This window comes from Hemitrygon akajei, chromosome 10 (genome assembly GCF_048418815.1).
Source record: "Hemitrygon akajei chromosome 10, sHemAka1.3, whole genome shotgun sequence".
In the NCBI taxonomy this organism is placed as follows: Eukaryota; Metazoa; Chordata; class Chondrichthyes; order Myliobatiformes; family Dasyatidae; genus Hemitrygon; species Hemitrygon akajei.
In genome coordinates, this window is record NC_133133.1 from 58290839 (window position 1) to 58305649 (window position 14811).

A 14811-nucleotide genomic window follows, 5' to 3' on the forward strand; every position below is an offset into this window, starting at 1 on the left:
GTCTGTGCAGAAAGTGGGCAGAAAATTTCAACTGTGTGTCTGACCAGCTAGTGCTTCATGGATGTGTATGCCCAATTATACAAATATTACCAGAACTAGTAATTAGAGCAAAACACAAAGCAGTTTTTTTCTTTGACACATGAATTCAACATTACTAGATTTTTCAGATTTTATTCCATCATTTTAAAAAAAGGGGGCAAGGGGAAGACTGGAAACTATAAACAATACACACCTCAAAGATAAATTTAGATCTGGCGCTGGTATTAAGGGGGAAGACAACAAGGCCTAGAGATTATTCTGAAGCTTATAGGAAGTATATGCCAGTTTGGTGCCAGGGTGCTCTGTTCTGTGCATACAATAGCCAAGTCATTATGTATTCCAGAATTAAGATATCCCTACTCAGCCAGCCCGTGGCATAGTGGCATCTGCACCGGACTTCGAGGCAAGTAGTCCTGGCTGTGAATCTAGCCGGCTCCTTGCACACCTTCCATCTATGCAGCAACATGGCCTCATAAAATAAATGGACAAATGCTAAAAACGAAATGGCAAGTTCGCTACCTGATGTACTACAAGGCACGGAAAGGAAAAACCACCACCACCATGCAGTGTAAAGGCTATTCCTCTACAGTCTCTTATAAATGCAGATGTTGAAGATTGCAGTGACAATGTGGTGGAACAAATTGCAGGAAATGGGGGTGATTGGGTCTATAGATAGTAGGAGAGGAAGATTGAAGATGGGATGTGTGTCATAAGCTAAATATGGAAAATTGTTGGCAGCGTTATGGGCAGGCAGCATGGTCACCGCATGGACTGAGTCGTGTACAAAGTTCTCTTGTGTATGCAAACATTGGGCAGTGCGTCAAATTTTCTGCTTTAAAAACATTGGAAAAAGAAGCTGAAGTAGTCTATTTGGCCCCATGTGCTTTCTATAGAGTAAGGGCTGATATTTTATCTCTGTGTAATTTTCCTCTACAAACTCTGATTCCTTTAATATTCAAAAACTTGATGATCTCCAGTCCTGAATGTGTACACGATTAGACCTCTCCGGCACTCGTGGGTAGAATATTCATTGATTCGCCATCTCTGGGTGAATGGATTTCACCTTAGCTCACTTCCAAATACAGAATTCCAAAATGATGGTTAACATTGTTTTAACAATAGTAGGCAGCCGTCGATCCCAGGGGATCAGGGCTTTCTGCCTCTCGTGGACTGTGTCCTCTCCAGGGCGTAAGCTAGGGCAGGAAGATTTGAAGAACTGGTTGTTGCCCATGCAATGGGTTCCCTCTTTCCACGTCACTGACATAGTCCAAGGGAAGGGCAAGTGCTGAAACAGCTTGGCACCAGTGTCATTGCAGAGATTGCCAGAGTAAAGTTGTAAACAACATCAAACTGCCTTGGGGACCCCAATTCCTGATTTCTTCCTCGAGAAGAAAAGATTCCCGAAGCCTTTCCCATGGGTGGGTATGGCCGCAAGGCAGCAGAGGTTTAACATCAGAGTTTTCCTTCTCCTAGGCAGGCTGCCGTCCACGGCTGATGAGCCCCACTTGTCCAAAGCAACTGGTTTTGAGGCACCAGTGTTTCGCCTTTGCCCTTTCTCTTGTTGGTAGAAACAGTTCCGCCGGGCCTAGTAGCTAAGCCACACATGAAGGCCAAGAGCTGGGCTTGGCTATCAGAGGCTGTTAGAGTTGCATGCCATTTGGAGCACTTTATAAGTATCCCCACTACCACCCCAGCTATGACAACCTTAGGAACCGTTTTAACAATAGAAAATAGAAATATCAACACCAGAAAGTGTGAATAATGAAAGAGAAATTCCTGGAAATGTTCGTCAGGTCATTGCCATCCTTAACACATTGTAATATGGCATAATGGGTGGGCCGTGACTACATGGATCACTGTCAGATGTTATAATGTACATCTATCACTAAAGCTCTTGGTTACTAGAGAGCCAGCCATTGAAGACTTGATGATGGCCAGTTCTTGATGGAGGATGGTAGGAATAGCTGAAATTATCTTGATACCAGCTGGGCTTTGCTTCCTGGCTTATTTGTGGATAAAAACCTATGAGTAGGAGTAAGTTACACAGACTACCAGTAAAGATCTTAGTGTAACTTCAACCGCACATTCTTGCCTTGCCATGTTAACCTTATACTTTGCTTATCAAGCATCAATTTGTCTCTATCATAAAAAATTCAATTAATTTGCTTCCAAGGCCCTTTGAGTAAAAAGGTTCCATAGACCAATGCCATCTGAGAGGAAAATAATCCCTTTATTGCCTTTTGAAATGGGGGACCTTATTTTTACACAATCACTGCTACTTCTAGATTCTCTCACAAGAGGAAACATAATCTTTGCATCATGCCATCAACACCCATTGGGACCATATATGTTATAGTGGCCCCACTTACTGTTCTAAACTCTAGCAGATGCAAGCTTAACTTATTCAACTGGTCCCCACAAGACCACTTGCTCATTCCAAGTATTAGTCTTGTAACCCTCTCCACTGCTCCTAGCTCATTAATATACTTCTTTAAATAAGGAGACCAATACCCTAGTTAGAATTTCAAATAGGATCTCGCCTCCTGCCCTATACAGCTGAAATATAGCCTCTTCACTTTTGGAATTGGTGGCACTGAGGCAGGTAAAATACCCTACATAACCATCACCATTTCCTAGCAAGGTCCAGATTAATATTACATCTATGTTTAAATGAAAAAATATGAATGGAAGAAGGAAAGAATTCTTTGTAAGTTTCCATGTTCAAAAAAAATATATGCAGATATAATGAGGTATTACTCACCTATTACTTAGTAAAACTTTTGGAAGTATTTTTTTCTCCCAGCTGAAACATCCAAGCTCAGTGTCAAATTAGTTTGAACATCTTCACAGGATCTTGGCATAAACATAATTCACTTTACTGAGGTAAAACTACCTTTTGATGATTGTTTTAAATAATTTAATGGCTTATATAAAACTCAACCACTTTAAAAAACTATCTAATTTGAGGTGATTTTCCCTTCATTTCACTATTCAAACTTAAATTATTACATAATTGCAAAATCTATATTCAAGAACCTAATCAAAGCTGTTACTTATATTTGGAACTTTACAGTGACCAAGCTGCATTCTATTTTAATTACATAGGATTCACAAGCCTTTTGAGGATCACACTTTATAATTCATTTAGAATGAATAACAATGGCGGTATTTAACTTGGGACAACAACAATCTTATTCCATAAGAATTTCCCTACTGTTTTCATTCATTCCCCAGTTTCTCTGCAGAGGTACGGTTGTCTTCTGTTCTGTTGATTGCCTTCATTCATATCTGGAAAAATGTAGCAGCAGCAAGAGTGAGTTAGATGCTGGGTATCCTGAGGTCTTACCTCCTTAAGGATATTTCCTCCATCTGGAAGGCACAAGATAGGAGCATTATGAAATATTCTCCACTGGTCTGGATAAGTCCAGCTCCAAATATTAAGAACCTCAAGGGCATCCATGACTAGGCAACTGCGACAGATGGTACCCTGTCTACTAGTTCAATATTAATTTTGGTACAGAGTGGTTGTAGTATTGGCCAACTACACGTTGCATTTCTGTTACTTGTATAGGCTATTCCAATAGCACTGACCAATTCTGTGATCTCTAAAACTAAGAAAAGCAGCAGGAACATGGAACTACCACCATCTGTAGGTTCCCCTCCAATCCACCGGCCCTTCAATGTTACTACATCAAAGCTTCCTGTCCAACAGCATTATCACCTGAAAGATTGGAGCAGATTAAGCCTATCATTTTATCAAGGGCAATCAAGGATGGGAAATAAATGCAGGTCTTTATCAGTATTTACATAATCCTGAAAAATGAATAGGTGTCTTTCCATGGGAGCAGGGGTTGTTACAACTCCTATGTAGCAGTTACCAATAAATTTACCCACAGTACAATAAATTGGGCTGCTTTATCACCCAAATCCCACCCTCAGTTGTACTATATTTTTGATAGAGACTTATAATTTAAAAATGTTTATCCCTTACACTCTGTTTTGACTTGGATCATATAAATAAATGAATTGAGTACTTCCTAAAGTGTAGTGACTCAGTAGTTACTCGTGGTTAATTTTAGTTATCAAATTCCTTCAGTTTCTGCTTGGTAATTTTCTGTTTGACACTTGTTGCTAATTTTGATCTGTGCTACATTTAGTCAGATGGCTATTTGGTTTCTTAGATTAGTGCTTTTTAGTCATAACAATGGGTGTGAGGCTTTGAAGTTGTGAAGTCTTGAGGTGTAAACTTGGAGGTGCAATGCCCTGAGGCCACACTTTCAAGTGTGATTCCTTTGAACGGTGTGAAACAAAAGACCCCAAGTTAGTTGCAGAACATTCTCATTATCCATTAGCAAGTAACCACATCAATTATTACAAAGTGATTTGTATGACATCATTTGTTTTCTGTTTTTTTTGCACTTTATGTCTCTCAACATATTTCTACTCCTCAGAGTTGAAACTTCCGATGTTAAAGTTTAGAGCCACAACCAAAATGTTTGCAATTGCACTCACCCTATTCCTTGAGTCTCTCACACAGCTGGAGTTGGTTGCTCCATTGAATGTTGAAATATCTAAAAACATGATCATTGAGATTATTGTAAAATGGACAATGAGCTTAACTCATTGTTATAGTTTTAAAAATCTATATTTAACTGGGAGGTTAGTCAAAAAATATAAGTCATCTCAAAAGTATTTCTAAAGAAATACATCATGTATACAGAATATTCTTTCTGCCATAGTACATAGTGCCTGTAAAAAAAAAGTAACAGGTAATTATAAAATTGTGTGATATGCTGTGACTGGGACTGTTTTCCTTGGGGTGTAGGAAGCTTAGGGGTGAACTTTTTGATATTTATAATATCACGTGGAGCATAAATACAGTTGATGATCACAGTTTTTGTCCGAGGTAAGGATGTCTAATAATAGAGGGACATAGGTTTAAGATGTGAGAGGAGGAGATCTAAATGAAGGGTGAGGTTTTCACACAGTTGAGTGGTGGGTATATGGAATGAGCTACCAGAGGAAGTGATAGAGGTTTAAGTGTTTAAAAAAAGCTTTAAGGCAGGTTCTTGATTTGGAAAGATCTGAACAAAATGTGGGCTTAAAGGTTGGTCTGGTCGAGTTGGGCTCAAAGGCCTGTTTCAGTGCCGTATGACTGATTCTAACTGTATGATTTAATATACGGAAAATACACCATTGTTCTGTAAACTCAATATAGCTTTCTGAATATGACCTTCCATACAATTACATACAGTAAATACTGTTTTTGGAAAACACTGGAAGATAACCTAATAAATGCTAATGTTTCTTGGTGTCAAGCAACCTTATAAGTTCCATATGAAAGCAGAAGTTCTGAAGTTGCAGACAGATGTTTGAAGTTGAATTCTATTGCAGGTTTTTGCTTAGGAAATGCCAAATTGAAGAGCTTCTCTGTTCTTTTTAAACCATAGATGATCTGCTCAAACAAAGTTCATCAGTTTGGATCCAGCTTCTTCACTTCAGTGGAGAACAGTTGTAAGGGTTGACGGAAGTGCTAATATTTTAGATGTTTTTAAAAATCATCTGAACTTATTTTAAAGTTTTTAAGTATTTTATTCCTATTTTTGCTATCTGGAATAAATTTTAAATTACATGGGTGCAGCTAGCAGCACTGAAGGTCTGAGTCAATCATGACCTCAGATGTTGCCTGTGTGGTGTTTTCATGTTCTCCCTGTTCTTCCAGGTACTCCAGTTTCCTCTCGCAATCTAAGGACCTGCATGTTGTTAGGTTAATTGGTCCCTACTGTGCAGGTTCTTGATAGAATCAGGGGAGAGAATAAGGAGAGAAGGATGAATATGTAGTGAGAATGAAAAACAGGAAGGATGAATATTGGTTGTTAGTAATTGTGGAATCAATGGGCCAAAGGACTCGTATCTTCACTGTATAGTTCTATGAAAATATAACTCCAGAAACATTCATTGCTTTTCACAGCTTTGACAGTTGGCTAAGCCAGTGGGAATAATTTTGACATCACTTAAGATGGGCACATGTTGGCTCTCCAGCATGATCCCAACCCCACTCTACCCCATCCTACCCCACAGAATCATAGATTGATTACAGCACAGAGTAGGGCTATAATTTCACAGAAGGCTCCTTGCCAAACAGGACTTTATGACAACAGATGGAGCTGATTTCTCTCAGCAAGTTGTCCTGGGAGAACAGCACAAAGGACAGTCTGTTTCCACAAGTCAACAGTGAATACAAGTGACTCACCACTGACCACAAATTTGGGGTCATTGATTATCTATAAAGCAACAGCACAGGCAAGGCCATAGACTGTGTGAAATTAATAAATATTTTATGACTAGTGTTTGCTTTACAATTTCAATTTTCAGTTTGCTTTGCAATGAATTATTTCGATGGTGGCAGCTGTAGTTGAAAAACTGCCTAGGGTTAGACCTTGAGTAGAGCTGACATTGTAAACACTGATTTCCTGGTGACTTATCAGATATTTTCTATGACTGCAGCAAAGCATAAAAGTGAACTCTTCAAATGACAGGAATATATTTAATAAAAAATGACAAGCAATTTGTAGGTACTGGGAGGAACATAAATTACCCAGCTGAACTATTCGATTGGAGGTGGGGAAACCAAATCGGTTGACTTATATTAATAAAAACTTGAAATAGAAACAGCTCAAATTTTATTGATCATTTATTTGAGACATTACTTATTTACTGCCCGTTATGCCTGCTAGTGTTTAGGGCATCAATAGAGGTCTGCTGTGTCCACCATCTCTGTCTGTCTTTGGCCATCTTTGGTCTTGGTCTTGGTGGTGTTCAGGGCTTCCTTCATTGGAACAGTAGTTTCCTCGCAGTTTTCACTACTGTCAACCATGCAAGTCCTGGGTGGAGACTGAGGAATACTGTTGCAAACAGATGTAGAAGGATTCTTCATTGCTGTTTCCATAACAATTTTGTTTGACCAGTCAGGGTTGTTAACCCTGAGCTGAACCCCTGAACCTGGAGGATTGGTGGGCCACTCTTAATCTGGCCTCTACCCTTTGACCTGTTTGGCATGGGTGATCCTACCAAGAGTCAGAACTTAAAATCCTGATAATAGCCAGCATAGCTCTCTGGGTCATCGAGGCACGCAAGCCTCCTAACCACGATAAGGTTGTGGTCCACTTCAAGGTATAATAACTGTCATCTGCATGGAGTAACCCTCAATTCAGCAGAGCTGAAATTGTCCATAAGGAGTTGAAAATACATTTCATTCTTTGCCTCTGTTTCGACATTTTGCCCTCTCCCACCCTCACCTGGCTTCATTTGCCCAGAAATTACACCTTATCCAGTTCTAACTATGTGTCGCTCTTCCCACTCTCACTTCTCTCTCCATTTTGCACACTCATTCCTGATGCTGATTCTTGACCCAAAAATTGAACTGGTGTAGCCTCCCTGGTTTCTAGTCGACCTGCTGAGTTCTTCCAGCAGGTAGCTTCTGCTCCGCCTCGCAGCCTCTCATTTTGTCATTTTAAACCCAAAAAAACAAAGAGCAGAAGTGAGTGGCAGAAAGAGAAAAGTATGCATTGTTGGAAGTGGTAATTGACTTAATAAGATAGAAATCTTCCATAGATATATGGGTAAAGTACAATGAATAAAGATTCATTTTCACAGTGAACACTATGAAGCATTCTTTACTTCATAGAGCTAGGATTTTTATATCTAACTGTGGAGGAATTATGAAAAATAGAACATCATTAACATTGATCTGAAAAAAAATGGGGGAAATTGCTCAAAATATATGAAATGTTTGTATCAGTTTAATCTTGTAGGCTATTTCTTGATAGTCTACATCTGGTTTTATTAATATTTTATGTAACTTAAGCAAGACACCCAAGAGTGTAGATTTTTTTCGTAGAGCTCCATAATAAATTTTGATTTAGAATTCTTTGTAATACATATATTGCTCATTTTAGTAATAGGATTCTACAAATTCAATTACAGTGAGGGTGGGCTCAGTACTGAGTGACACTTATTTATTGTACAATTATATCTTAGGCATCATAACACTTGTTCAATACAGTTACATCTTCACCCATGCAGTCAATTCATCAGCTGTAAACAAGGGGAAATCACATTTACTGTACACATTATGAACTGACAAGTGATAAGTCTGCTTTGCTTTAAGGTAATTGTAACAGTGTGTTAAAATACAGAAAGAACAGGAAAAGGAATATCTAACTCCTGTCTTCACCTGAAAGCTGCTGGTGAACATTCCCTCATTCAAGTTCTTGATCTGGTTCTCCATAGTGCCGTGTGAATCTGCACAAGCTCTGTGTCTACACAGTCCATGGTTTTTTCATAATTGGGAAGTTGATGGACAGAGATGAACCCCACTCAAGTGATTGCTCGACTATGATGCATAGTTTGCCCACTTGGTCAGTACATAATCTGTTCTTGCAGAAACCTGCTTGTTCATCTCTTGGTTTAACATCAGCAGGATTCTTCAGCCTCACCAGTATTGCCCTCTAGAAGACTTTTCCTGGGACTGACACGAGTTGGAGCAGTTGTTAAGGTCTCCTTTCTTTGGAATCTTAACAAGGTAGCCCTATTTCCAGTTAGTTAGTATTTGCTTTTCTTGCCAGATCTTCTGAAAATGACAGTACAGCATCTCTACTGTAGTGTCCAGGTGTAGCTTGAGACCTTCCCAGGAATGTCATAGGGACCTGTGGACCCAATTGAAACAACTGGATGATCTGAAAGTCATTGATGAGCCAGGGCATCAAAGGGTATGGGGAGAAAGCAGGGGAGGGTGGATGACTGGAAGAATTGGATCAGCCCATGATTGAATTGCGGAGCAGACCTGATGGGCTGAAATGGCCTACTTCTTCTCCTATATCTTATGGTCTTACATATGCTTAAATCTCCTGACCCATACCCACAAGTAGATACAAGTAAGAAAAACAGACTTGGCAACTCCATCTGCACAAGTTGATCTGAACATCCAAAAAAGGAAAATTAAAGTTCTCTAGATCAACTCAACTTGCGTCAATCCATTCACTCTCGAGGGAAGTCCACTTGAGGTAGAATCCTTCACCTACCTAGGTAGTATGCAGGTGTCAAGGCAATGAGCAGCAAAGATAGAGCAGCCTTCATCCAGCCCAAAAATACTTGGTGCTCCAAGAAGCAGTCACAGCGCTCTAAGATCAGGTTGTTCATCTCCAGAGTTAAGTAATTTCTTCTGTAAGTGTCAGAGACTTGGAGAACAACTATTAATATTATCAGTAAAATACAGACCTTTATTGATAGCTTCTGAGAAAAATATTCTGAATATACTAGCCAGTAAATACCAGCTTCCAGCAGAAGAACAAATAAGGAAAAGAAGCAGGGGATGGATAGGACTCATGCTGCAGAAACCAAGTGCCAACACAACCAGGCAAGCGCTAACATGAAATATCAGAGAAGAGAGGCCAGTCAGAGAACACTTGGAGTCATGACCTTGAGGCTGACATCAAGAAGATGGGCTACACCTGGAGAAATCTTGAAAAACTTGCCCAGGACAGAGGACTGGGAATCTGTTGGAACTCTTTGAGGGTAGCAGGCAGGGTAGACAACAGAGAGTCAATGGATGTTTACTTCAATTTTCAGAAGGCTTTTGACAAGTTGCTACACACAAGGCTGCTAAACAAAATAGGAGCCCATGGTATTACACGAAAGGTACTAGCATGGATAAAAGATTGGCAGATTGAGAAGAAGCAAAGTTTGTGACTGAAGGGGGGCTTTATAGGTTAGCTGCCAATGACTAGTAGTTTTCTGCAGTGGTCAATGTGATGTTCACTTCTTTACATATTAATGTCAGTTACCTGGATGACAGAAATGATGGCTTTGTGTCCAGGTTTGTGGACAATACAAAGATTGGTGGATGGCCAGGTGGTATTGAGGAAGCAGGGAGTGTACAGAAGGACTGAGATGGATTAGGAGAATCTGCAAAGTTACAGTAGATGGAATACAGTGTCGGGAAGTATATAGTCATGCACTTTGGTAGAAGGAATAAAGGCATTGACTATTTTCTAAACGGGAAGCAAATTCAGAAATCGGAGGTGTAAAGAGGCTTGGGAGTGGTTGTGCAGGATCTACTAAATGTTAACTTCTAGCTTGACTTCTAGGTTGAGGGAAGTTAATGCAATGTTACCGTCCATTTAAAAAAGACTAAAATATAAGAGCAAGAATATAATGCTGAGGCATTTTAAGCATCGGTCAGACCACATTTGGAGTACCTCAAGCAGTTTTGGCCCTGTATCTAAGGAGGAATGTGCTGGCATTGGAGAGGGTCCAGAGGAGGTTTACAAGAATGATGCTAGAAATGAAAGGATTAGCTTCTGGGGAGCATTTGATGTTTTTGGGCCTGTACTCACTGGAATTCAGAAGAATGAGGAGGATCTGGGAAGCTGGCACCAGTCAACAACCCAACCAAAGGCAACATCCTTCAAACAGCTCACAAAACTGCTTCTTTTACCTCCTTTACTACTTCTTCTACCTCCTTTACTAGATAGATAGATAGATAGATAGATAGATACTTTATTCATCCCCATGGGGAAATTCAACTTTTTTTTCCAATGTCCCATACACTTGTTGTAGCAAAACTAATTACATACAATACTTAACTCAGTAAAAAATATGATATGCATCTAAATCACTATCTCAAAAAGCATTAATAATAGCTTTTAAAAAGTTCTTAAGTCCTGGCGGTAGAATTGTAAAGCCTAATGGCATTGGGGAGTATTGACCTCTTCATCCTGTCTGAGGAGCATTGCATCGATAGTAACCTGTCACTGAAACTGCTTCTCTGTCTCTGGATGGTGCTATGTAGAGGATGTTCAGAGTTATCCATAATTGACCGTAGCCTACTCAGCGCCCTTCGCTCAGCTACCAATGTTAAACTCTCCAGTACTTTGCCCACGACAGAGCCCGCCTTCCTTACCAGCTTATTAAGACGTGAGGCGTCCCTCTTCTTAATGCTTCCTCCCCAACACGCCACCACAAAGAAGAGGGCGCTCTCCACAACTGACCTATAGAACATCTTCAGCATCTCACTACAGACATTGAATGACGCCAACCTTCTTAGGAAGTACAGTCGACTCTGTGCCTTCCTGCACAAGGCATCTGTGTTGGCAGTCCAGTCTAGCTTCTCGTCTAACTGTACTCCCAGATACTTGTAGGTCTTAACCTGCTCCACACATTCTCCATTAATGATCACTGGCTCCATATGAGGCCTAGATCTCCTAAAGTCCACCACCATCTCCTTGGTCTTGGTGATATTGAGACGCAGGTAGTTTGAGTTGCACCATATCACAAAGTCCTGTATCAGTTTCCTATACTCCTCCTCCTGTCCATTCCTGACACACCCCACTATGGCCGTGTCATCAGCGAACTTCTGCACATGGCAGGACTCCGAGTTATATTGGAAGTCTGATGTGTACAGGGTGAACAGGACCGGAGAGAGTACGGTTCCCTGCGGCGCTCCTGTGCTGCTGACCACCGTGTCAGACCTACAGTCTCCCAACCGCACATACTGAGGTCTATCTGTCAAGTAGTCCACTATCCAATCCACCATGTGAGAGTCTACTCCCATCTCCGTTAGTTTGTGCCTTAAGATCTTGGGCTGGATGGTGTTAAAGGCACTAGAGAAGTCAAGGAATGTAATCCTCACAGCACAACTGACCCCCTCTAGGTGAGAGAGTGATTTGTGCTTCTTCTTTCAAATATGATTCAGCTACTATTGGAGCCTGTGCTCTATATTTTGATGCCATGTTTTTTGGCCAATTGAGCAAAATAGAGCTTTGCTGTCTCCAAGGAGTTTGGTGAAATTTCGAGTGTAGTGTGCAGCCTGGAGTCTCTCTCGATGCTGCCGGAGGCTGGTGCCAGAGTCTCGGGTCCTGAACAAGGTTTAACTGATGCTGTTTGTGGATTGGACTCTGTAGTTCATGATATGATGTGTTTCTGGTTGGTCCTTTTATAATGTTATTTTTTCCAATTTTGAACAGGCGGGCTGGCTCTGCAGCTTGCTGTCAATGACCGACACAGCACTAGACTGAACTGAACATTCCTGAACAGATTCAGTGACTTTGTGGCTTGATGTTTTATATTCTGTGTTTTTTGCTCTTTTTTTGCCATTTGCGCAATTTGTTATTTTTTTTGTGCCGTGTGGGTTTGATGTTTTCCTTTGAACATGTTCCATGGTTTTCTTTGTTTTGGGGTTGTCTGTGGGATGACAAATCTCGGATGTATACTGCATAGGTACTTTGATAATAAATGCATATTGAATCTTGAATCTCATTGAAGCCTACCAAATAAAGAAAAGCCTGGATAGAGCAGGCATGGAGTGGATGTTTTCAATAGTGGGAGAGTCTAGGACCAGTGGACATAGCCTCAAAATACAAGACTGCCCCTTTAGAACAGAGCCGAGGAGGAATTTTGTTAGCTAGATGGTGGTGAATCTGTAGAATTCATTGCCACAGATGGCCGTGAAAGCCAAATCATTGGGTATATTTAAAACATGAGTTTGGTATGTTCTTATTTGTTAAGAGTGTCAGTGGTTACAGGAAGAAGTAGAAGAATGGGATAGTATATCAGCTATAAACCAAATGGCGAAACTGCTACAATGGGCTGAATGGCCTAATTCTGCTCCTATATCTTATGGTTTTATTGTCTATTTCAATTTAGCAACATCTGCATTTATTTTTACTTCCAAAAAAAGCACCATCACTTAGTATGGATTTCAGACTCAAGTTTAACTGTTCTGCATTCAAAGTGTGACAATTTTTTTTCACTAACTGTTCTTTTTGTTTGCCATGTAGATGAAACTCAGCTTGTGATGCCCGCCATCAGAACCAGCATCGAGAAGTTCCACATGGCTGGCCAAGCCTTGCCCCCAGGGTTTCCTGCACCATTTTTATTTGCTGATGGACTGTCTTCTATAGAAACACTTCTAACCAATATTCAGGTAAACTTAAGTATCATCAACACACTATAAATTGAGTAGGGATAAGTATTTTTCCCTGCTTAATGCAGTGTTGTGCATTACTAAACAGTAAATCCCAGTGACAAAAGCAAGCAGTTGCTACAGAAGCAACGTGGGTACTTAAAGAAATTTCATGCATAATTATTATGTTGTTATCGTGTACTTTGACTTAAGAATGAATCATTTTTACCTTCATGTACTTGCAGCAAAATTATAATAACTAGCTAGGTACAGAGAATCACGTACAACAAGCTGGAGGAACTCAGCAGGTTGGGCAGCATCTGCGGAAACGAACGGTCAACGTTTCAGGCCAAAACCCTTCGTCAGGGTCTTCGTCAACGTCTCGGCCCGAAACGTTGACTGTTTGTTTCCACAGATGCTGCCCAACCTGCTGAGTTCCTCCAGTTTGTTGTATGTGTTGCTTTGACCCCAGCAGCTGCAGTGTACTTTGTGCAGTTACAGAGAATAGTGGCAGAGGCAGCAACATGCATGCTCAACATGAATGAGACAACTATCCCACAGTTCTGCATAGGACATGAAAAGAAAATGGACAATAAGTTAAATCAGTGGTTACAATTGGTATCACAGAGCTCTAATAAAAAGAGGACATGTTCATAGATACTGATCTCAGGAGAGAAATGCAGAACATTTTGACACACACAAAATGCTGGAGGAACTCCAATTGACATTTCAGGCTATAACCCTTCTTCAAGACAGCTGTAGAGCATCTGTGCTTATGATGGAATGAAAGGAGTGTCTGTAGAGTAAATCAGAATTGAAATAAATTTGGTATTGAGGGAACAGTGGGCTGGAGGAAGTTCTAGAGATGGAAAGGCTATGGAGAAATGTAAACATGAGGATGAGAATGTTAACTATAAATTGAGGGAAGGGAAGCCAAAACAAAGGAGATATTGGCAAGGTAGAGTTATCGGAGTGGTGACTTTAATGGGGGGGGGGGGGGAATCAGTGGAAGTTATTAGCAAACTTGAAAATAATCAAATCTGAAAATGACAAAGACATGAATGAAAGGTTCAGTGGAAAATGCAAAGGTCTGAAAGAGTTGACTTTTTGGAGTGGAAGTTGGAGTGAAAAGACAGTATGTTGAATTTGGGGTTGAACAGTCAATGTTCAGGCTGAGGCTACAGCTGGTGAAGAGGTAGGAGTCAGTGGTGAGATCACTTGACAGTTAATGAATACTATAGATTTCCCAATATATTACCCTGGAGGAAATAAGTGTTTTTCTAAAGCATTGATGGCCACTCATGTGAACACTCCTGCAGAATGGAGCTGCATTACAAGGTACCAAAGAAATTCATCTTGTAGCCAGCCCATCATTTTGCATATTGTGACCATGTAACCATGTAACAGCATACACATGAGGAAATTTGCCAAAATTAGATATTTTGGAGCTGTTAGATGTAATGAAGGAGATCTTTCTCCAGTACAGTAGAGAGTTAGAAAATTTAAAGAAGTCCAAGTTAATGTTGTCTGTCCATCTGTTAGCAGTTTTCAAACAGCCAGGTCATCAGACCTCAAATGTTGCTCAAAATGCCAAAAGGGTTATTATGCTGTGGCTCATACTGAAAATTATTTGATTACATGCAATAATCTGTGCAAGAACTTGCAACAGGGCTTCAAGTTGGGTTTCAACCCAAAATGTTGACAGTTCCTTATCCCCCACAGGTGCTGCTTGACCCATGAGACCATAAGACATAGGAGCAGAATTAGGCCATTTGGCCCATCGAGTCTGCTCCACCATTCTATCATGG

The 14811-nt window shown here is 40.4% G+C and overlaps 1 protein-coding gene across 5 annotated transcripts in view; it reads left to right on the forward strand.

Moving 5' to 3' along the window:
- dacha (dachshund a) overlaps positions 1 to 14811 on the forward strand; it is a 376942-nt gene that overhangs the window by 301660 nt on the left and 60471 nt on the right. For all 5 annotated transcript variants that reach the window (XM_073058389.1, XM_073058390.1, XM_073058391.1 and 2 more), the window contains one exon: positions 12879 to 13024. In XM_073058389.1, coding sequence (XP_072914490.1) covers positions 12879 to 13024 — 146 coding nt within the window. The remainder of the gene's footprint in view (positions 1 to 12878; positions 13025 to 14811) is intronic.